General features: G+C 34.7%; 2 protein-coding genes across 3 annotated transcripts; one reads left to right on the top strand and one right to left on the bottom strand.

Annotated features, from left to right (window-relative positions):
• The first annotated feature begins 6,660 nt into the window (after positions 1-6,660).
• Positions 6,661-11,448, top strand: LOC123662952. Of its 2 annotated transcripts, none has more exons than XM_045597717.1 (5): positions 6,661-6,866; positions 7,372-7,606; positions 9,306-9,357; positions 9,770-9,870; positions 11,240-11,448. In XM_045597717.1, exons 2-5 carry the CDS (start codon positions 7,375-7,377, stop codon positions 11,380-11,382), a joined length of 528 nt encoding a protein of 175 aa, XP_045453673.1. In that variant the 5' UTR covers positions 6,661-6,866; positions 7,372-7,374; the 3' UTR covers positions 11,383-11,448. The 2 variants fall into 2 exon arrangements, with proteins under 2 accessions (XP_045453673.1, XP_045453672.1); XM_045597716.1 differs by having other exon boundaries at positions 9,306-9,362; positions 9,772-9,870.
• A 2,111-nt stretch (positions 11,449-13,559) lies between these two features.
• LOC123662727 (torso-like protein) lies at positions 13,560-24,936 on the bottom strand. Its single transcript, XM_045597530.1, has 7 exons — positions 24,836-24,936; positions 23,032-23,256; positions 22,362-22,484; positions 18,834-19,008; positions 16,021-16,155; positions 15,078-15,212; positions 13,560-14,452 (listed from the first exon to the last, which is right to left on the bottom strand). The coding sequence occupies exons 1-7, from the start codon at positions 24,934-24,936 to the stop codon at positions 14,192-14,194; spliced, it is 1,155 nt and encodes a 384-aa protein (XP_045453486.1). The 3' UTR covers positions 13,560-14,191.
• Positions 24,937-25,270: the final 334 nt, after the last annotated feature.

The following is a 25,270-nucleotide window of genomic DNA, read 5'->3' as shown; positions in this document are numbered from 1 at the left end:
ATTCTCGTATTTATGTATTATGATTATGAATTACTTATTTGAGAGTATTACTCAGTGACTCAGCCAAATACTTTTTTTATTTGTGTAAACAAGTTTCTTTTTACGGCTTCGCTTGGGTATCATCTGATGTTTTTATCTTAAAATATACTAATGTTTAACTTATAAATAAATATGAATACTTTTTTTAAGATCATTGAACCTGAACTACTCGTATATCGATCGTCATGTTAACTTACTTCTTCTAAATCTAAGGCATATTTGCGATATCCTTTGCTAATATATAATATGTACGTATATATTTTTTTATTTAAAATACATATAGAGATACAGATAAATTATTTTTGCATTTGAAAAAACGTATTAATCATCGCATTAACTTTTATGGGTGAAAAGTTTCTACATGATATATGAAATAACAGACTGATTACATTAATATAACATACTTGAAACAAAACGTTTTCTAAGAATGGCAAATTATTTATCTCTGATAAAGTTGAACGACACGCTATCGGGCAAGCCTGGCTTTATGTTGATAAGCGAACGATTTAGACAACAACCTCATTTCATCATAAGCCATGGATCAGGATGTACGGGACATTTGTGCCAAGCTAACAGGGAGCTTATCTATGTATAGGTATAATGCTAGCTTTGTCCCGCGGTTTTACGCTAACCAGGTAAATATTCATTAGAAGCGGATTAAAATAAATTAAAAATTTATTTCATTCCAGAATTTAGTAGGTTCAAATAAATTATAAAAAAATGCAGTAAGAATTTTACTCGTATAATGAGTTGTTAAAATATTTTGTGTGGATTTTAAAATGTAATCATATTAAATATTAATGTCTGGCAGTAAATCAGCAAATAAAGTAACTACATACCATTTTTACAAGCTTTTAATAGCTAATAACTGAAAATTAGCTGTCGGTCTAAGCTAATACATTCACTACACACTAATACTACTCTATTAATTGTGTATATGTGGTCCACCAGATAATAAGAAAGGACCTATCTTACTCTATTGACGAATAACTATTGTAAATGCGAAGCTATTATTACTTTTAATACAATCGTCAGTACATTACCCTACCTCTACATTTCTTTGCTAGTAATATTTATTTGTATGTTTGCGCTTACCGCTCGTTACTTAACATAGAATATCTTTATAATAGGTTTATTATTACGACAAAAATTGTTTTGTAATGGGAATCGAATGCGTTAGAAAAATATGCAATATTAAATTTGCACACATCTATGGGCGACGGTAAAACGCTTGTTTGACACAGTCATCATTACAAAATGGGTCATTCATCCTATCATGGCTCGGATATGTTTGCTTCAAACATGACCGACATGAAATATCTTACCTATTAAGCGAACTTTATATCTATGCAAATAAATAAAATGGGAGTGTCTGTTTGTAATATTAAAATAATAACTACTTTTTTATATATGCATATGGATGTATACACGGTACATGTACCAAATTTTTTCTACATACTTCGAAAGTAATTTCCTTGCACAAACTCATAGTTTACATAGGCATAGTAAAAAATCACTAACTGTTATTAATAATTCTACCATATGTAATATCGTAATATCCCCGGATGAGGTAAGGAATTAATAATAGATATTGACCTCACGAAGGGTATGGGTCCTGACAACATTCCACCTCTATTCATTTCACGTTGCTACGTTTCCTTAATCGAACCTCTTACTCTTTTATTTGGGCGTTCCATTACAGAAGGCGTAGTCCCAAAAATTTGGAAGTCCGCTTTCATATCCCCTATTTTTAAAAGTGGTAGTAAATGCGAAGTTAAAAATTATAGGCCCATTTCCAAATTATATATATTCGCTAAACTATTTGAGCGTATTGTTTACAGACACTTGTCAAGTATACGGATTCTTTTCAAACTTCTTCATAGATTTCTAAAACATAGGTCAACTGCATCTAACTTGTTGACATTCGTTGATTATGTATCTGAAGGTGGACTCGGGAGGACAAGTGGACACTATATTTACCGATTACAGCAAAGCTTTCGACTGTATAGATCACTCTTTGCTTCTCAAAAAGATCTACTTGGCGGGCCAATCCATGGCAGTCTCTTCAGGTGGTTTTCTTCTTATATGGAAAATCTCAGATGTCATCAGGTGTCATTTACCATCAGGTGTGCCCCAGAGATCGTTACTGGGACACCTTCTCTTTAACATGTTTATAAATTATATAAGGTCATGTTTTTAGCACTCACAATTTCTTTTGTATGCTGATGACATGAAGGTATTTAGAACTATAAAAGATTTGACTGACAGTAACTTGCTGTAGGAAGACCTGGACAGACTCGCAAAGTATTGCCATAATACCTTATGACCTTAACGTATCTAAATACTCTTCCATAACTTTCAGCCGCTCTTCTAAAGCAATAGAGTTCCCTTATAAATTGAAAGCACAAGTACTAGTAAAGGTGTCAAATGTTCGTGATCTCGGTGTCATTCATGATACAAAGCTTACTTACAATAAGCATCACTTCAGCTTATCGCAGTCCACTGCTGGACATAGGCCTCCCCAAGTTCGCGCCACACATCCCGGTCTTCCGCAATCCTCATCCAGCCTACACCGGCACTCTTACGTAGATCGTCGGTCCAACGGGCCGGAGGACGTCCCGCACTGCGTTTGCCAAGACGCGGTCTCCACTCTAGGACCCGTCTACTCCAACGGCCATCGGTCCTGCGACACAGATGACCAGCCCACTGCCACTTCAACTTGCTAATTCTGTGGGCTATGTCGGTTACCTTCGTTCTCTCGCGGATAGTCTCATTTCTAATCCTGTCTTTGAGAGAGACCCCAAGCATAGCCCGTTCCATTGCACGTTGAGCGACTTTAAACTTGTGGACCAGTCCCTTGGTCAGTGTCCACGTCTCGGCTCCGTATGTTAACACAGGCAGGACGCATTGCTCGAAAACTTTTGTCTTCAAGCATTGCGGAATCTTCGAAGTGAAGACTCGACGGAGTCTGCCAAACGCCGCCCAGCCCAACCGAATCCTCCTATCGGCCTCCTTCTCGAAGTTGTTGCGGCCTAGTTGGATAGTATGGCCTAGGTAAATATAATCCTGAACAACTTCGAGAAGGGTACCATCGACCGATACCGGTATCGGTATGACTTGGTTGTTAAACATAACTTTCGTCTTATCCAAGTTCATACAGAGACTGACACGTCGGGAGGACTCGTTTAGGCCGGCCAGCACTTGGCCTAACTCATCCAGCGTCTCCGCAAAGATGACAATATCGTCGGCGAAACGAAGGTGAGAGATGAATTCACCGTTGACGTTGATGCCCCGTTCCCCCCAATCCAAGGTCTTAAAAACATCCTCTAGCGCAGTGGTAAACAGTTTCGGTGATATTACATCCCCCTGTCTTACCCCGCGCTGGAGGGAAATAGGTCTTGTTCTTTGGTCATTGACATGAACGGTCATCGTCGCCGCGTCGTATATAGATTTTAGTACCTCGATATATCGCCAGTCGATATGACATCTCTGCAGAGAGTCCAGGAGAGCCCAGGTCTCGACGGACAATAAGCATTTGGACTATATTATCAATAAGGCTAATAGATTGTTAGGATTTATCTGTAAAGTGAGTTCGGAATTCAGGAATATTAAAACCTTAAAATTCTCTAATGCTCCTATGTTCGTAGCTTCCTGGAGTATTGTTCTCAGGCTTGGAATCCGCAATACCTTATTTATATTAATAGGCTAGAGTCAATCCAAAAAAGATTCATTAAACGTTTACAATCTAAATGTAAACCATACGATTCTAGTTATGAATCTAGAGCTAGGAGATTCCATCTTCTCCCTTTTTTGAAAGACGTCGTATAGCTGATATTGTTAGCTTACTAAAATCTGCTCAAAACAAAATAGATTATCCCCTACTTTTATCTAAATATACCTGAAAGTCCCTACAAGGTCCTCAAGAATTCCATCTCTCTTGTATACTCCATTTAGTAGCACTAATTACCGGAAATATCATCAGAATTATGACAAGGCACTGGTTGTGGTTTGATGCGATCTCTTAAATATTATTATATTAATCTATTATCTGCAATTCAAGCTTTGGTCTCTATTTAGCAACCGTATGTATAAACATATAAATTTTTTGTGTAATATGGTTCAAATTTAGGTTTTGTGTTGAAAAAGCACTGGTTTAATGTAATTCTATAGAACTTGTGAATATATTTAATTGAACGTTATGCAATTGTTTTATATTATTAGCCATTACTTACTGTACAAGCTCTAGCTTTTTATGTAGCAACCGTATGTAAAAACTTTTAAATGGTGTATTTTTTTTTTGTAATGTAACTAGCTTTAAACTAAGTCTCTGTACACTGTCTGTTTTTCAAATAAATAAAATAAATAAAAAAATTATATTTTTTACAACTTTTGTCTGTCTGTCTGTCTGTCGGTTTGTTACGGCAAATCTCTGAAACGGCTGGATCGATTTTGACGGGACTTTCACTGGCAGATAGCTGATGTAGTAAGGAGTAGCTAAGGCTACTTTTATTTATTTTTTTGTAACTTGTATTTTTTAAATTCCACGTGGATGAAGTCGCAGGCACAGCTAGTGAAATTTTAAAAGGTGGTCGTCAATTGAGACGGCTAAAAAATAAAAGCCGCAGGATTTTCTGTTCATTGCATATGCTATAATTTAAATACTAAAAGTTGCACACGGCTTCGATCTCGAATCGAAAATTTAGAAAGGGCAAAAGTTTTAAATTTCCACAAAAGCTGAAACATGTCCTGCTCATTTTAATCAGTAGTCCAGAATTAAAAATTTGGTGTTTCCAGCTTCAAAATTGACAAACTTTCCATTTAAGCTTTCAATTTCGATTTCAAACACTTAGAGGTATAACTTTTTGATTTCAATTTGTGGATAATGTACCCTAGATTGCCTATTAATACTGAATTTATTCATTTTTAATCAGTAGTAGAAAAATTAGGTTTTATGCTTCAAATTTTAGAAATGATAGACTTGTCATACAAACTTTCCTATTTCACCTCGTTAGGAGCACCTACCTATTATTTTTCAAAATCTGACAATGAACGTATATTAGATACCTATAATCTTGTAGTACCTATTTGTAGCACAAACATTGAACTATTTTTATAAAGAGTTGCGAGAGTTCTTACGCTTCAGCCTGTAATATCCTATTACTGGGCATAGGCCTCTTTCTCCATGTAGGAGAAGGATGAGAATCTTCTTAATCTTAATCTACTACTTTAATTCACTACCCTCGAAAAATTCGTTTTAAGTAGACATCTACAAATTATTAACTATCTCCCCGCCAAATTTCAAGCAGGGCAATAAGCAAGACTAATACAAATTTGCTTAAGCCCTTAGACGACCTTAATCTGATCCTGTCTCAAAATCTGTTATTACTCGACGTCTACAAACTATTAACTATGCCTATGCCAAATGTTAAGCTTATAGAATTAAAAAAATAGCAATTTATAAAAAATAAATTGAAAGCCTTATATACCTCTTCAGTCAGGCCCTACCGCAAAATCCGTTCTTGGTAGACGTCTACTAACAATTAACTACCTCTCTGTCAAATTTTATGTTTACAGCAAAAACAAATGAAGAACTATACTAACTATTGTAAAAACTTGTTAACTATCGTTCAATCGAAATTCAAGCTTGTAGTACAAACATGAAAGACTTTCATAAAAATTTGTAAGAGCCCTTAGACCAACTTAATCTGTTCCGGTCACAAAATCCGTTCTTCGTGGATGTTTACTTATTGTAACCTTTAACTCCTGTGACTATTTTTAAGTTTGTATAACAAAAAAGTAAGGACTTTTATAGAATTTTCAAGGGCCCTTCATCTTAATGTCTTATCTTATATATTATCTATATCCCTTCTTGGTGGACGTTTACTAACCTTTATGTTAACAGAAAGACAGACGAAAATTTTAATTTCTTTGTGTTTTAGTATTTGTAAATAACTATCCACGCACTCACTTCAGCCTATCGCTCTCGACTGCTGGATATAGGCCTTCCCAAGTTCGCGCTAAATATCCCGGTTTTTTTTAATCTTATATCTATATAAAATTCTCATGCCACAATGATAGCTCTCCGAAACGGCTAGATCGATTTTTATGAAATTTTGTGTGCATATTACATATATACCCGTAGTACCCCTAAGTAAGGGGGGGGGGGAGAATTAAGGGTGTTAATCAGTTAATGACATAACAAATGGCATATGGAAAAACAACGTTTGCTGGGTCATCTAGTAACTATATGTAGTGTAAAAAGCACGGTTATATTGAAATCAAAGACAGACACTTCAATTTTATTTATATGTACAGATAGGTATATAATTATTTTTGTTGGACAATATACGGTCACAGTCTTGATAGAAATGTTATAGAAATACCTACGTAATATAAAAGAACTTTGAGGATAAAAACCATTATTTTTGTTAAATGAAATAATTATACTGATCACATTTCGTATTTTAAGCTTTTGTTTGTATTTCTATCTAGAATTAATATGACGTATTTAATTTCGAAAAGATTTGTAACCAGTCAATTCGTTAAAGAGTAAAGATACAGGACGAATGCGGGGAACGGGGGAGTGAGGGGGGCTATAAACGTGTCCTTGACTCCTTGTTGTTGCATTTCATTCTTGCGAGTTTCGCGATTCATACGTGTACTGTTCATTAAATAAAGTTTATTCTGCCGGATTTTAATTTCCGTATTCTGTACTTATCGTGACTGCAAAGGTGGAAGCAGATTTGGGAATCCTTATCAACAACTGTAATATTTCAGTGTAACAACAACTTTAGTCACTTGACTTTAGAACTTTTTGTTAAATATTCGTAAGTATTATAACTTATTTTATATCCTACATGTATTTGGTTTATTGTGTTTTTTATTTAGTAAATTAATATGACAAAGAATTTGTCCGCAAAATAATCTTATGCTCAGTTTTTTATATATCTCTACAAGAACGCTATCCTTATTTAGAATACTAAACGAGTAGTGTCTACGTACATGTATGTGTGTGTATACAGACTGGAGTGTCTAGCGTTAGCGTTCGTTAATCGTTATTGTTGCTTTATGAATAATAACAATATTTATTATAATAACAACCTGAATATTATTTAACATAATTAATTTAACACTCTTTGTACAGCCATGGAAAATTATTATTTACTACAAATACTAGCGGATGATAGAAGCTATGTCGAGATTTAAATAATAATTTTTTTTAGACAGAATGTATTCGTACATATAGTTTATAACAATGTGAAAATTTGATTTTAAATGGCGGGAATAAACGAATATCCGCTTTTATTTCTATGAATAACATTTTGATTTCAGATTATGGCCGAACCGACAAGATATGTTATTGTAAAATTTAAAAAATTGCCATTTGTCGGAATGCATCCCTTACAGTGTGTCCCCGTTTCTTGGATAAAATGTCAAATGGACGATGAAAATGTAGCAGTTGCTTTTCCCCCCGAATTAAATTCACACCATAGAAGTCTTATGAAAACTGGAAAAGACCCAGTTCTAAAATGGAAACAGTTTCCAGCCAGCGTCGAAGAACGTCGAGGTGATCGAATTGTCTTTATACTTCATACACAAAGAAACATTAAAATCCTTTTCACTATATTGCAATAGAATAAGAACTGATTACGTATCGTACGGGTAAGTTACTCTTAGATATTAATATTGTGTCCTCAAACCTTTTGGTGATGCTTTCAAACAAAAATATTGCGATCAGTGACTAGGTACTGTTCCTGTGGTGAGTAAAGAGGCCAGAGCTCCTGTAGGGGTGACGGGGGGGTTTGGGTAGGGTCGGCAATGCGCTTGCGAAGCTTCTGTCGTTTCAGGCTAAACTACGGTTGCAGCTTACCATCATGTGGGCTGTATTCCTGTTAACCACACTTGAATTACAAGAAAAAGTCAATAGCTATAAAGTTGACATTTCTGTAACCACTACTCAAACAGGTCGACCAACCAGTGTTATACGTGAATAGAATAAAACTATTGAAATTTCAAAATAAATTTCAATAATAAAATTATGTTAAAAGTTTTTTTTTTAAACTAAATATGTATATCTTGTATTATTTTTTAATTTTTGTGGGAGTTTTTTGTCGTTAAATATTCTGATTTAAATATTTGATATGACGGAAATAGTTGTTACAATTTCATATCGAATTCACTCGATTTTTAATACGAATACAATATAATTATGATAACGTGTCCTTCGATTCAGGCGTATGTGCAGATGACGTAAGTCCGATGCGACGATCGTGTCGTAACGATTGAAAACATGTGGACATGAGTCATAATTCATATATAAATAAAATAATAATAATCGCAAGAATGTGTGTGCGAACTACTGCCATTTCATTATTGAACATATATTTTTGAAGTAAAACTTCTTCACGCGCGCTTGACTTGGGGAGTAAGCTTGTGAATGCGTGACGAGAGCGTTACGAAAAGTGTGTTCGGGCGAGGCGAACGGAGCAAGAGAGAGAGGCACGAGCACACATTTTCTTTCTTTTTATCTCATAGCCAGTTACGTTTCGTATACCTAAGAAACACTGCTATTGTGCAGAAGTTTTACTTTAGTAGTGTGGTCAAAGCATACTTAATTTCCCCGTTTTTTTTTTTTTTTTTGGTATTTGTTACTTTCATGCTAATGTTTGTATAAAAGAACATTTATTGAAAAATAATTTAATGCCGAAAATGTCTTACATCATTTTGGAAAAATTCTTCAAAGTGATGTATTGATTTTTATTAAACTCACAATCAGTGCAAAGAAAATCACTTTCATGAAAAAAATCCCGCATCGAAATGTGTCCATTCATTCGAAAGATACGATACTACAGACATACACACAGTCAGACCTTGGCGTAAAAGTTATTACACCTCTCTTTTTCGACTATATCTTATATATAAAATTCTCGTGTCACAATGATGATTAAGGGGGTTAATAACATATATGGCAAAACAATATATATACATAACTAGGTCGCCAAAAAAGCGTATAACTTACCCGATGATTTCGATTACCATAATTTATAGACTCTCATTCCCAAATCGTCCCAGGAGCACTGGTCACGTTACTCACTAACAGGAACACAACACTGCTTGAAAACAGTATAATTTTGCTGTAATCTTCTATAAAGTCGAGTTGCTACCAAAGCCGGGGTTCTCCATATTTTGAGCAGGAATTTTCCTGCTGTGCCATCTTAGTGCTCAGTTACATTGAATGAAATTCTTATATGTTTTAATACTTTTAGATGCGTACGTAGAACTTAATAGAGAAGCAGCGGGAGCGGCAGGAGGAACACCGGGAGGTGAATATAATTATATAGTACAGTTATTTTTAAGGAGTAACAGCAGAATCTACATTCCAAATTAGTGGTACATTTTGTAAACTATAATTAATTAATAATTAAAATAAATTTAATTTTAATTTGTAAAGTTACGATTCAATACTGTCATATTAACATTTTTCGAGTTTGTAAGTCGTTATGGAATAACGAATTAGAATTACTTACCAGTCTTTATTTAATAAGTGGTATTGAGTATTATAATTTCGAAGAGTTATAACACGCGTATTCTTCTACATATTATACATATTTTATAAATTTAATTATATTAAATGATTTTAATATATGTACATATAAACTAAATGATTTTACGTATAACCTGTAATCATTATAATTATTTTATTAAAATCAAGTTAATGTTTTAATTTTTAAGGTCCTCTATCACCGCCGTCGCTCGCAAATCTAAATATTTCTGAACCGTCGACACCAACAACAAGTACACCAAAGAAACGAGGAACTCGTATAACTTCAGGTATAAGAGCATTTTTTATAACTTTCATATTACCCTCTGCGATTTGAATTTTTAACGATATACAAATGTGTAAATAATAAGAAATCTCAAAAATGATTTGGTGACGAAATTTGATGTCTTTTACCAATTATTAGTCTTTTTTTATCCTAAATTTTTTGTCGAAGATGAAATAAGCTCTCTTTAGAGCCTCAATAGTCAAAGGCAGATGTCTTCTTAGTCTATTCTTGTGGAAAAGTCGCTTTGACATGACATGGGAAAAGTGTACCTTAGCATTTATAGGGTTCTCGCGATTACTTTATAGTCTAAGATCCAAACTATACATGGTTTTCACCCATCTGTTTTATGGATATTAATTATTTTATATCCAATTTAGTATGTTTAAGACAAATCGCGAAAGCGTTGGCTGGAAAATTCCTGGCCAGGCTCTATGATAGTCGCCAACCGCCGTTCAAACAGACAACCCTATGTCATCGTATTCGCAATAAAACATCGCTCATTTTGATGTAGGTACGATTTATTTATTAAACATGTAGGTGTAAGTAACTAGTATCAATATATATTAATATATGTTTGTACCTACCACCCAATAGTTATGCCATGAAAATAATAGACCAACGTGTGTATTTTCTACAGTTTTTATAATATTGGTAGGTATTAACTTTAAGCTTTAAACTCTTAAGTGCCTTTTTAAATAAAAATAAATTGTTTAATTTTGAATAAATATAAATAATTCCCCGCTATATGACACTCTCTCATGACCATTGGTTGACTGAAAGAGTTCTCTCTAGAGATAAGTCCACCTTTGCCATCAATTTTATGTGCAATTTTCTGTACATTATATGATATAAATGTAGCCTGGCAAGGATTTTTCAGACAACCCTTTCGCGTTCCGATACACTAAAATAAATATAAAATAATTTTCATCCATTAACCAGATGGTTGAAGTTCGTCTCTAGTCCGGACTCTCCTCCTCTCCTACTACCATAAACGCCTTATTATTTTCATTAAATTCTAATATCGTGTTTGTTTAGGGCCCGCAACAAGGGCTCCTAAGTCTGAATTTGTTCTGTCTACCTTCGAAGACCACGAACATTTATTATTTGAGTGATTGATTGATTCAGCCTGTATCATCCTACTTCTGGGCATAGACCTCTTTTACCATTTAGGAGAAGGATCGGAGCTTGATACACCACGCTGCTTCTTTACGAGTCGTCGGATATATTCCCTACTATGAGTAATTATCGCTATAGGTCTATGATAACACACGGAGCCGACAGTTTAATTTGACATTTCCATACTATTCTGTAAACGGAATCTTGAATTGTACAGTAGGTAGGTATATATTAAATAATTTTAATACCTTTTAAAGGTGCCGTTGAAACCCAAACTGCTTTAAACCAGACCGTGGAAGTGGAACAGCAATTACTCGAAGAACTTTATCAAAAATGGCAAGAGATGAACTGCATAATGGAAAAGCTATTTCCTACGAACTACGGAAATAATGCTAATTAATATGAAAAACTCTTAAATCACAAGAATAAAACATTTAATTGACAATAAATATATGATATAAAAATATTTTACCAAATCATATTTTGAATTTTTGTCTTTTCTATTTTTATATTTTAATAAATTGTATCAATTTTTACGTTTTCTTATTTATTATACTAGGTGATCTGGCGAACTTCGTACCGCTATATTTCTTTTAATTTTGTAAAAAAAATATCGTGGCAATATAAATATAAAATATAGCCTATATTTTAAGAATATATATATTATACTATATGTGCTTCATTACGTAGTATAAAGAAAAGTCGTTTTCCTCTGTCTGTAATGTCTGTATGCTTAGATCTTTAAAACTACGCAACGGATTATGATGCGGTTTTCTTTAGTAAATAGAGTGATTCCAGAGTAAAGTTTATATGTTTAATACATGCATAATATAGTAGAGTAACACTGATAGTTTTAAAGGTTTCTAATGTGATGTCGTATATAAACACATTTTTTTGCGCTTACATTGCAAATATTCATTTTATATTTAGTGTCAACATTGCACCCGTACGAAGCCGGGGCGGATCGCTAGTAAGGAATAAACTTCAAATATGTCAATACGATAGAAGAACCAACAATGATTATTATCTACGTTCCGAATATATCACTGACCTTTTTCTGAATCGATAATTCAATTTTATTTTTCTTTCTTCTAGCTGAACAGTGTAACTTTATAATGTTTATCACTAAGCGACTTCATAAAAAGGAGATCATCATGAATCTCTCTCCTCCTTTTGATGAAGTCATCATCATCATCATCATGATGATGATGATGACTTCATAAAAAGGAGGAGAGTCTCAATTTGACTGTATTTTTTTAAATATAATATGTTACCTCAGAAGTAAAACTGGGAACACCGATTTCGATAATTTTTTTAATCGAAAGGTGGTGCGTGTCATGTTGTCTCATTTAAATTTTACTGAGGTCTAACAAGTACTTTTTGAGTTATTTCCAATAATGCGTATTTCCTTGACTATTTTTTGTCTGCCTACGTTGGTCCTGTTACTGGTACATGTTATGAAGTCAGTTTTTTTTTCGTTTGTAAGCAAACACAATTATTTCAGATCAAGATTTTGGTTGTACAATTTCTTTTTCTTAACATTATATTTGATGTAATCGCAAATATCTTTTTAATAGCTTTCTGTATGGTAACATGGATTGTGCCTATTGCGCTGACGGTTGCGGGTTCGATCCCCGCACATGACAAACATTTGTACTGGCCATATAAGTATTTGTGGTCTGGGTGTTTGTGCTGTCTTTGTGGGTCTCCCCACCGTTACTCGGAGAGCACGTTAAGCCGTCGGTCCCGGTTTTTATCATGCACACCTGTAGCGATCGTTACTCATAGTAGGGAAATCCGCCTACCCGCATTGGAGTAGCGTGGTGGATTAAGCTCTGATCCTTCTTCTGCATGGGGAAAGAGGCCTATGCCTAGTAGTGGGATATTACAGGCTGAAGCGATGGTAACAACAAATCCTTAAATTTTCTATTTAAAATTGAAAATTCTGATTGTTACATACGCAGTTACTTTTTTTTTATGTTACTAGGTCGCAAACAAGCGTACGGATCACCTGATGGTAAGCGATTACCGTAGCTTATAGACGCCTGCAACACCAGAAGCATCGCAAGCGCGTTGCCGATCCAATCCCCAATCCCCCAGGAGCTCTGGTCACCTTACTCACCAACAGGAACACAATACTGCTTGAAAACAGTATTATTTTACTACAATATAAGTAACATTCCTTGACATTAAGTCAATATAAATAGAGTTATAGTTATCACAAGTGGTTGAAAGAGGCATAAGATCATTCATTTGTTATATATATGATAGTTATATAATAGGTACTTTCCGAATAAAGCGGTAAAATCAAATCATAATAAATTAGACAAAATAAAAGACATAAATAGTTCAAAATTATTTTAATTGTCTATATAACTTATATCAGTATTTACATCAAATAGTGTTTATGAAAATGCATTTACATTTTGATCCCGCATTTTAATTTGTACACAATTGGATAATTAACTAAATATTATTGCACATAGATAATATAATATAGTTGTATTTTCAAAGACATCATTTAAATTTTAATAAAAAATATTGAATAAAAAAAAATATCAAAAATATACACAACATTACATATAAAGTATTTATAAAAATAATTATATACTCTTTTTATTTTACTATTTACATATAATTATTAGGCACATTTAGGTATAATTTTTGTAGAATACATTTTTATATATAAAAATAAATATGCGATATATGTGACACCATAAGTTAGTATTTAAATACGAACATAAAGGTGTGATGATTATTGATGTTAACTATAATATAAACAAATTCAATTTAGTATTATGAAAAAATCTGTTGCAAATTTTTTGAATTGAATATTAAAATGCAATTTTGTTGTTATTTAATTAAACTGAATTTTTATAAGCAAGATGATTTTTAAGGACTAGACAAATTGTCGATTTATTTATATTTTTTTTTTTCATATTCGTCATATGGAAACTGTGGTAGAAAAGTATTTACACAAATACAAAAAGAAAATATATTAGCTAAATAAATATGTTTTAGAAATCAACTTCATAATAATTATAACACATTTTTAAATACTCAATAGTCGTTTACGACGAGTCGTTACGAGCTTGTAACTTTGCAATAGTCACTAACGCTGCGACAATAGCGCGTATAGGCAACAAGTGGTACCGTGAATGACGAACCTTTAAAATTTCTTAAATTACCTAATTCTTCTATCACCATTATCACATATTACTCTCCCATAATTTTAAATAATTGTCTATAACTTCCTCGAACCACTTTCTCTTCTTGACGTCTTTAAAAGCAGGCGATAATGTCTTTAATTCTAATTGTAATAAAGCTTCATTTCCTAGCAAATTGTCTAAGTTTTTAAGTAGTGTGGGCTCCTCGTGCAGTGTCAGTAGACTGGGATATGAGAATATGTAGTAGTGCACTCTTAGACGCTTCAGTGCCCAGCTCTCTACCGTCTTGTTACCGCTGGCCACCTGTAACACTTGTAACAATTAAGGCCCGTTTCAACGAAGTTGGATAAAGTTTATCCTACAAATATGTTACGGATAAACCTTAACAGCAGGACGTAGAATAAGCCATTAGAACCTGTTTCTCCCTAATTGATAAACAACAAATTTAAGATTCATGTTTACGAATACAAATATCTTATATTGTGTGTATATGCATGAGAAGTCGATGGTAAAAAAGAATAATATATATAAAAAAAACTTTTATCTGTTGGATACCGTCATCCGTCAAATAGCGTTATCCACAACCGATGAAACAGGCTCTTAGGCTGGCAAATATATGAAATAAAGATACGTCTAAAATCTACCAGAATGTTTATTAGAAATAATTGGACAAGAAAAAAGACGGTGAAATTAGATGCATGAATATAGAGGAAAAAGAAAGATTTTTAATCACGTACATGCAAGTAATAATATATTTATGAATTACATGTTAGAATATATTTTCGACATGTAAACGCACCATAAAAGTTTAAGTACTACTGCTATTTAAGCGTGGAGAGTAAATATACTAAAATTTATCTAATAGGGGACGTGTAGGGGAAAGGGGGGATTATCGACCATAAAATGTGCCAGATACTTATTTTTTTACCTTAATCTGGCCAATATGTTTTGCTTGCCAAGGCGAAAAGTAACCTTCCAACTCCTTAGCTGTTATATCCGCAACGCCCTTGCTTTTAAGTCTCTCTTTGATCATAGAGTATGCGGTTCTAGAGAACACAAACACCTGGAGTGAGAGCATAGACAAGATTCACGTTGTTATTATGTGATTTTTTTTAATGGCGGTTATTTTTTTTAGGGCGTGCACTCGCGGTATTCTGCCAAGGTTTTAATCGGATCTTTCTTTACTTCTAAGTCTTTTAATTATATTTTTTTTTACATTTTGATTATTACAAAATGTAATGGTTAAATTTTTACAGATTACAAAAACATTTTACCAACTACTTATTTTTTTGTAATGGCGTATATAAAATAAAGGATATATGAAAAAATTAAGATTAATGAAAACGATCACAGGGCATGCTCTTAGATGCGATGAGTAGAAAAGAATAAAAATAGGCTTGATTGAAGACAATTTGCGATGTGAAGCGTCATCCATGTTAAGCATAAAAATGTTCATAGAAATACATATAATGGATGCAACATATTCAATTAGTTCTGCTTGCTGATAGTTAGTATCAAATAAAAAAAAATTGGAATGTAAGCAGATTATTTTTGTACTTCTTGTAAGATATTTTATTTTAAGTATATGAAATTTGCTAAAACAGCGTAATTTGCATTTGAGTTATGTATGTGTACCTACCGTTAAAAAATATATTTGATTGAAATTTTTATTCAAATCTAAATAATCACAGTTATATTTGAAAATAACAAATATCTTGTCTATCAAAACAACAAAAAGATATATATTCACTTTTACTTTTAAATATGCTTCTCACAAATTATTCGTGCCTAAAAAATATTTGTCATGTGTTAACTAAATTCACATTGATATTTTTGAGAACAGCAATCAGAACCAAGCCCTCGATCCAAACCTTGACAGTTCCGACGTGTTCAGCGAACGAGGGTGAGAAGTATTTTGACATTTCGCTAGTCGGTATATCCGACACGCCGCGCGTCTTCACTCGCTCCTTTATACGCGAGTACACGCCCCGGGAGAACACGAATACCTGGGCATTGTTTTTATTTATAAAACACACAACACACATCACACAAACACACACAGACAGATACACACATAGATACGCACACATGTCCTCCTTATACTATATATTTTTTAAATTATGCATAATTTACTTGAAGGAAATATGTTTACTTAAGTTCTCTTATGTATAATTTGGTTTAAGGAATAGCACACTGGTTCATTGTGGCACAGGCTTTTACCTATCACAAGAACCAGGGAATTCATTATTGTATGTAAATATTTTTATGAATAAAGCATTATTATTATTATTATAAACCATTATTATTATTTATTTAACAACTGCTCTGGCGAAGCTGCGCCTGTGCCATGTACGCAGCTAAACACTGGCGGTTTCTGTGGGTTCGATTCTCGCTCGGGATGGATAATTGTATTTGTACAAATATTTCTTTCCGGTTTGGATGTCTGTCCTTATGGGTCTCCCCACCGTGACTCGGAGAGCACGTTAAGTCCCGGTTGTTATTTTATACACCTCGATTTTAACGAAACTTAAGGAATATATTCGCCAACCTGCAGTGGAGCAGCGTGGTGGATTAAGCTCTGATCATTCTCCTACATAGAGAAAGAGGCCTATACATAGCAGTGGGATGCTACAGGCATAAACATGAGAATAAACAGTCCATTGAGGTAAGACACAACAGGATATATCCTGCTCAACATCTGGAGCTGCTCGATTGGGGAAGTACCACAACCTTACAGAAGATCACAGCTAAATAATACTGCTCTCAAGTCGGCCCTTCTGGGTGGGGGAAGGTCGGCAACGCTCTTGCGATGCTTCTGGTTATGCAGGCGTCTTTAGGCTACGGTAGCCGTTTACCATCAGGTAAGATCTACGTTTGTTTGCTGACCTAGTCGTATAAAAAACGCAGGTATAATAAAATCCTACAAACGATTTTACAATTGCCAGAAAACAAATTCTAACATTATATGAAAAAGAATCTAACAACTAAAGCTCAGTCTAACAGATTATTATTATATAATAATCTGTTAGACTGAGCGATTTTGATGTATTCAGTTAGGGTGTGGTAGTGGCGAGGCGAGTATTAAGCCAGAACTTCTTTGCATTATTTAGTTTAAAATTTTTTATGTAACATCTTGACGTGCAATTACTCTGTCCGCATGATATGCTTATTTATATGCTGGTTCTTATACGTGAAGACCTATTATTAGGCAAATGTTGTTTAGTTCAATTGCTATGTATTGTTATTTGTGCTGTTGGTTTTCCGAATATTAAATAAATAAATATAATTCGCTTCAAGATTATATTAATGAAAAAAGTGTGCGGATTTAGTGGCGCTGTATTTATTTATATGACTAATTTTAAAACCAAACAGTTTTTTTTTTCTAAAAGGTACCTGCAGAGTTTTCGCGATCTGCGTTCCATGCTCTTTAAATAATTAATTGAATGTTTAAAAACACTAAAAAATATCGCTCATAGATATCAAGTACCCCACGTTTTTTACTCTGAATTGAATTAATAAATAAATATAAATAAATAAATAAATATCTACACAATACACACACGGTCGTCTGTTCCTAAAGTAAGCAACTTAATGCTTGTGTTATAGGTAACAGCCGACTGGTATAGCTACATTTTTGTTTTTAAATTCTTATTCTCTTAATAACTTAAATTTTGATTATAATTTTATTTTGAAGTAATTAATTATGATTGATCGTTCGATCTTCTACTACTGTAATATAAACTCTTTGTAATAAATAATTATTTTCTACTTTTTAGTTCGATTAGCTATAAAAGCGTGGTTATTTAATTTTTTGAAACTATAATTTTTAATTTGTAAAATGACGATTCGAAAGTGCATTTGAAGCCTATTTAAAACAAAGTAATTTTTGATTTTGATTTTTATGATAACAACAAAAATTGTATAGGTATACCTAGCCAATGGGCAGACTTGAACTAATTTGACTTGCTATTTAGCCATTTCTTCCAGACAACCAAAGTAAATGAAGGTTAAAGTTAACGTCAAGGGTCGGTAGTTCCGTTATATTTAAAATAAACTTATATGCAAAACGTCTACATACTAATAATTGTACAAATTACATGAATAAATACAAAGGTTATAAATATATACTAATAAATGTTAATAAAAACTAACAAAAATAAATTTTATTATTTACGTTGGTTATAGCGTCTAGTGTGTTGAATTAGTAACCATGGCGTCAACATCACCGATGTTTCGGCAGTTTCAAGGTGACAATGGCAGTAAGTCCCGTATGAATTAAAATATTTACGTTCACATATTGAACATAATAAACGGATAGAATCACGTGAAAAACAAAGCGTTGTGCAAAGGTATAATGTTTATAAACATACGCTGAGGTTTTCTAAATATTGAGAAAATTGTGTGCGAGGCTATTACACGTGACTTTAGTTCGATTATCAGTCAGATAGTCAATTATAAATGTATTGTTTTCTTATCGAGAACAAAGAAAATTAACTTATTCCAACATAGTTTTATTACACATCTCAAAAAAGCTATTACTGTATCTGCGAGCAATTTATAATATAATATAGTGATATAAGGTCGACAAACAAGCGTACGGTTCACCTCATGGTAAGCTTAGCCGTAGCTTATAATCTGTAACATCAGAAGCATCGCAAGCAAAGTTAAGACAACTCGGTCTCACCTGGTATAACGAGTTACCCGTCACATAGGACGCTATATAATGCGACCCGTATTTCCTTATAAAGTCAGCGACTGTGACCGTATCGCCGATTCCTATTTCATCTATCGCTTCGTTAACTACATCTTCGGCTAATATATTTGATGGAAGGTCTTTTAATTTTGCCGTTTCTCGAAATCTGTAAAATAAAAAATCAATATATATAAAGATATAAAAATTGAATTTTTGTTCAAAAAATGTCTTACGAACGTAAATTGTTATAATATAAATTTCAGGATATTTAAAAAGTTTATATTCTTATTAAAGCCATTGCTATCTTAAATAACGTTCCTGTACTTCTTCAAATGTAACAATATGTTTAGTAATTTTTTCAAATGTTTTTCGAGTTTATTTTAACATAAACATTAACATATGTATGTTTATTTCTCTTGCCGGAGAAAATCTAACTTAAAGAATAACGTGAGAAGCTTTATTTTTCAGTTGTTCTTTATATATATCTCTTTATAAATATAATTAGCTGTGCCCGCGGCTTCACCCGCGTTGAAATCAGTGTGACACAAAGTTTTTCGGGCAAACTTTCAGTGAAACTCTCATTATAATCAGCTTAGCCGTTCCGTAAGCTTTCCTCTTGAAGCCCTCTCTCCATTGATGAAACCGCATGAAAATCCGTTTCGTAGATTTTGAGGGAATCGATCAGATACACTTTTGGAAACTTTGTTTTATAATACACTAACTGTTGCCGCGACTACGTCCGCGTGAAGCGCGCGTCGCGTTTAACAAAATGGTTCGTTGAATTCGTCAGAATTGTGGTATGAAATAATGTAGTAATAATATAGTATTGTAGTGTAAATATATTTAAAATATACTGCATGCAATTTAGTTTTTAATATGGTTCTACGTAACTATAATAGCGTAACGCACGCTCCTCCGTGACTCCGTGACGACAGGGGTAAATAAAAAGTATTCTAGTAACGTAAAGATTAGATATTGTAAAAAATATATTTTTTTGTACTACTTATAAGTGATCAATATAAATATTTCTTGAACACATAGGGTTGAAACGCAGCTATTTTGCTTTAAACCGACCCTGCTGTATATGTTTTATACAAACTATCAACCCCAATTAAACTTCCTTAGCGGTGGAATATCGCAAAATTCGTTCTTAGCGGACGTCTCCTAATTATAATCTAACTCCCTGCCAAATTTCATCTTTGTCTATCCTGGATGAATGGACCATCCAGCAGTTTTTGAGTTCTCGTGATGATTGAGTCAGTGACCTTTCTCTTTTATATATAATATATAGATTACGATGCATAATTTGGACACCTCCTCACCATCTATAGAGCATACATTTTAAATTTCAAGTCTCTTACATCAAAAACATAGGACTTTGAATGACATGAAATGGTTCTCAACCCTAGCTCTAAAATCTGGATACTGGCAGGTGGAAATTCATCCAAAAGACAAGGAGAAGACAGCTTTCTCGACTGGTAAAGGTTTATGGCAATTTAAAGTCATGCCCTTCGTATTGTGCAACGCACCTGCCACATTTGAGCGACTCATGGCGTGTGTACTGGCAGGCTCAGTTGGAGGCTTGCTTAGTCTACTTAGATGGCGTCATCATTGTCGGCCGTGACTTCGTTGTCCATTTACAAAACTTGGAGCGAGTTTTCGCTAAAATAGAGGGGGCCAAATTATAGTTGAACCCGAAAAAGTGTCTTTTATTCAGGAATAAGGTCAGTTATCTCGGCCATGTTATCTCCAGTGATGGAATCCAGACAGACCGGGAGAAACTGGAAGCAGTCCAAAAATGGCCTACCCCTAAGGACAAAACCGAAGTGCGGATCCACTGGGCGGGGCTTGAGCCTGGGAGGGCGGGGCCTGATCCCGAGTGGGTGGTGCCTGATCCCGAGTGGGTGGGGCTTAAGACAAAGTGTGCGGGGCTTGAGCCTGAGTGGGCGGGGTCTGAGCCTGAGTAGGCGGGGCCTAAGCCTGGGTGGGCGGGGCCTGATCCCGAGTGGGCGGGGTCTGAGCCTGAGTATGCGGGGCCTGAGCCTGTGTGGGCAAGGCCTGATCTCGAGTGGGCGGGGTCTGAGCACGAGTAGGCGGGGCATGAGGGGCGTGGTCAGTGGGCGGGGCATGAGAGGCGGGGTCAGTGGGCGGGGCTTGGCCCACGGTGGGTGGAGCTTGGTCCCCAGTAGGTGTGGCCTCCGCAGCTCGTTGTGCCCTTGTCCTGACGACTGACGCCCTCCTTGAAGTCTTCTCTCGGAGTCAATGGCATCGCTAAATCTCACTTCCGACACCAGTTGTTACGTGTTAGGGTTCGAAGGATTTGGAGAGAAAGACCTGCTGACTTTTTTGGAGACTTTATTCACTAGCACTAGGTCCAACACAAAGCACTAGGTTCAAACACTAAGCACTAACGATGTCCTAAGTCGTAGCCAATGCGTAGGTTTCGCTGGTACCACTCTTGATCACTAGTTGTCACTTTGAAGTCGCCTCGAAGATCGCTCAAACTGAACTGAACTCGCTCGCCTCCCTGCGGCTATTTATATCGGCCGAGTTGAGGCCCAGATAATTCTGGAAAGTTCGCGCATGTACCCGGTTTTCGAGACTATACTTCTATATAGTTCCACAGTAGTTCCTCTAACGCCATCTAGTATTGAGTAGAGAGTTTCATGCGGTCTCTGTCTTTGTGTGGTTTGAATGGTTGCCGCTAGATGGCGCTAGTTTCTTTGTGTGTTCATAGCAATGCATTATTTGGACACCTTTTCACCATCTATAGAGCTTACATTTTGAATTTCAAGTCTCTTACTTTAAAAACATAGGACTTTCATACAAACTTCCAACCCCCGTTTTATCCCTTTAGGGGTCGAGTTTCGTAAAATTCGTTCTTAACGGATGTCTACGCTCTATAAGGAACCTACCTACCTGCCAAATTTCAAGTTTTTAGGTGTTATAGTTTCGTAGATTTCGTGATGAGTGACCTTTCGCTCTTATATAATTTATAGATATAGATAGATTATAATGTAAATTTTCGATCGTGACTGTTAAATTAGTGTATATCCCCTGTTACTTAAACGTCTTGACACATGAAGGGCCCTTGTATTTTATCCCAAGCAAAAGCTTTGATATATCTAATTTGACTAGTATGCTGTCGTAGTTTGTCTCTAGAGTGAATAACGGGGTTACTGCCAATTGAGTACGCGATCCAGTCGATAACATTATATTTGTCTAGTTTTTTTTTGTGTTTCATCCTTTAAACCGTTCTATAATTAAGTACATTTTCTTATAATCTGTATAAATAAAAATACTATATTATGCTAAACGCAAAACGAAAACGAGAACGGCTGGACCAATTCGGTAAATTTATTTTTTATTCTTGAGTTTTCTAATACTGTGCAGAGGTTCTTACGAAACGAAAAATTAAGAAAATTGCCCAGAAAATTGGAAAATTTCAGAAAATTAAACGATTATCTTCACACAGTGCGCAAGATAAGAAAATGTCTGCTGGGTAGTTTTAAATATTACCTTGAAACTCTAACCAGTACGTAGCAATGATCGCCATTGATGAATGACGAATTTATGCCGAGGTTCCGCGCCATGATGTCAGTGGGCCAGCCGGCGGTAAAAGCTCGCCAAGGACGTTCTAATCTGAAAGATAGTTTTCAGAAATTAATAAACATACATTTATTTAGACGGATCTCCAACATTTACGCGTAGGTACAAACTAGAACTTGATTTGAACTGTTCAAGTTAACTATGTAAGAATTAAAGGAGAAGTGGGGTCGCTGTCCGACCGGCGGAGGACTTCGGACAGCAGGACAATACTCTCCCACAAGTCTGAAGGTAACCTTGTTGTACGCGAGGCCACTCCAACTTTGTGCCGGGGCCCGAAGGTTTCGTTCTGGTTTACCGTTGGGGCGAGGTGGCAAATGCTAGCGCGACCCCATCTCGCCCCACCCAGGCGGATGACTGCTCACACGTGGTGGTGTTTTGGTCAGTAAAAGTCTGACATAGCCTCTCCGGTGCCCCCACGCTGGAGCGGTATCCATGATGATTTTCACACGTAAAAAAGGGTTGGTAACGCGTTTGTAATACTCCTGGTTTTGTTGGCATCCATAGGCTATAGTACTCGCTTAACATCACGCAGACCGTCCGATTGTCTGCCGCTTTTGTACTAGAAAAAAGTAAATTATACCTTTCAAAGCTAAAATCTCTGAAGTACGCCTGCAGTAACTGCTTCAAGTTATCGCAGAATTCCATATGAAAGTCACCATCGAAGAGCGTTTTAGGCTGGCGAGGTTTGGGCGCTGCGACGAAGCGGTCAATGTCCTTGAACACGCTGACGGTAGGCTCGCGAAATACCCAGCCGTCCGTGTCGTTACGTGGTACCACTCGCATGCAGATACTGAGGTAGCCATATCTGGGAAATATAGAAAAAATATCTGTGTTACGATGTTTATATTAAATCGTCTAGTGGATAGAACTTAAGTCGATTTCATGGCCCCGTATTTTATGTTGCAGCTAACACTGCTAAGAGTTTAAATGCGTTTGCTTTTCTATCGATATCGTGCTCGGGGAAAAAAAGTTATTTACAAAAATGTATATAAATATAAGTTTTTAAGACTTAAAGAATTTAGTCTCAAAATGATAAGATTCACTTACTATGAGAACAACATTATACGTGAAAATATACAAATGTAAAAATGGCCATTCTCTAAAATGTATTTTGAGATTTGAAATTTAAATCCATTAACTTAGCTTACGTTTTTTATAGGAAATGGTAATTTATTGTAAAGTTAAGCTCCTACCAAAAGTTTTTTTGTTTTATTTGCAGGCATGGCCGACAGTTGCTCCAGTTTGTTTTTACTATTTACACGTTACTACGCATGATAACATTACAAATAAATAATGTTTATGATTTTAAAACAGTGAGTAAACAAGAAAAAATTCTTGTATCGATTCACTTCTGCCGTGTCCGGATTGTAATGCAATAAAACAATTAGCTTTGTCCAATCCTTGTAAATACAACTTAAATTCCAATGCTATAACACGCATTACATGCCAGAGCAGTTTTTGGATCCATTCCTAACAGTCTTTGGGTTATGTTGTCTATCAACACAATGTAACACATTATGAAATTTCAAGTTCATTACTAATCACTTTAATAAACGGAATTCAAGAAAGAATCGAATTGCAAATTCCCACTCATCTAAAATTCATACCAATTTCCTTTTCCTAATCTCTGCGTAGACAAATAAGTAAAATTGGAGTGTCTGTTCGTAATATTAAAACAGCCGCTTTTTACTAAATGCATATGGATGCATACATGGTGCATATAGCAAAATAACATTTTTTACACTTTTTGTCTGTTTGTCTGTTTGTTTCTGTTTGTATGTCTGTATGTCTGTTTGTTTCGGCTAATCTCTGAACTTTCACTGGCAAATAGCTGAGTAACTTAGGCTACTTTTATTTTAGAAATTTATTTATTTTATAGCTCTGCAAACTGAAGAATAACTTTTTTGTTAAATTCCACGCAGACGAAGTCGCGAGCACTGCTCGTATTAATAATATTTTTTTTATTAAACATGAGATACATTATAAAATATTGTTTATATAATGTATTTAAAACAATTAGGTATATTAAATTTATCAAGTAGTAGATATACTTATAGTAAACTTATAAGTTTACAATATAGTATCAAGTTTTAAAAAATTCAGATTTTCTTAAAATTCAAGTATAACGTGATAACATTGTGAAAAGGAAGTTTCGTAATACAAATTTAGACATCAATGTTGCATGGGTCTGTCGCTTGTTTTTTTGGTTTATAAATTGCACGTTCAATAAAATAAATACACGTGACATCTTAATATAGCCACTTCTTGTGATGTTTCGTGTTTTTTTCCGACGTCACGTGATTAATGGATGACCATAACAATAATTTCATATACAAAATTATGTTTAAAAACTAAAAAAAAAAACTAAAAATGCAGTATTTTACCTCATAAAAATGTTGATGGACTTGCCCACGCCGAGCTCGGAGTCCAGTGTGGCTGCGCGGCACAGTGCAACCGCCAGCAGCAGTAGTGCCGCGCGCACCATCACACAGACTCTACTCGCCTGAAAAATGGTACACATAAATAATTGTGTTTGTCCCAAGACAAAAGAAAACGACTTCAGTTTAACATCGACAATCATAGTATAACTAGCAATACCCGTGCGAATTATTCGCACTAAATAAGTAAAATATTAATTATTTAAAACCGGCCGTCAATCATGTTGACGTTGTTTCAAAATTAAAGCCGTCTTATATGTATATAATTTTAATAATTAAATAATTTATAAAAACAAAAGCAACAATAATTTTTTTTGTTGTGGATGCCGGTAGAGCAAGCAATTATATATAAAATAATATATAATTTATGTCGAGTAATTG

This window comes from Melitaea cinxia, chromosome 19 (assembly GCF_905220565.1).
Source record: "Melitaea cinxia chromosome 19, ilMelCinx1.1, whole genome shotgun sequence".
Taxonomy (NCBI): Eukaryota; Metazoa; Arthropoda; class Insecta; order Lepidoptera; family Nymphalidae; genus Melitaea; species Melitaea cinxia.
This window is presented reverse-complemented; position numbering and strand designations above follow the sequence as displayed.

Bases quoted from the DNA above. Each gene is read 5' to 3' on its own strand.
- LOC123662727 (XM_045597530.1), bottom strand. From the start codon at position 24,936: ATGGTGCGCGCGGCACTACTGCTGCTGGCGGTTGCACTGTGCCGCGCA. The intron at 16,156-18,833 runs GTGAGACCGAGT...AACAATGCCCAG, and splicing joins CGGGTAACTCGTTATACCAG to GTATTCGTGTTCTCCCGGGG. The intron at 15,213-16,020 runs GTTTGGATCGAG...CTCTCACTCCAG, and splicing joins AACACGTCGGAACTGTCAAG to GTGTTTGTGTTCTCTAGAAC.
- LOC123662952 (XM_045597716.1), top strand. From the start codon at position 7,375: ATGGCCGAACCGACAAGATATGTTATTGTAAAATTTAAAAAATTGCCA. The intron at 7,607-9,305 runs GTGATCGAATTG...TAATACTTTTAG, and splicing joins CAGCGTCGAAGAACGTCGAG to ATGCGTACGTAGAACTTAAT. The intron at 9,871-11,239 runs GTATAAGAGCAT...TACCTTTTAAAG, and splicing joins AGGAACTCGTATAACTTCAG to GTGCCGTTGAAACCCAAACT.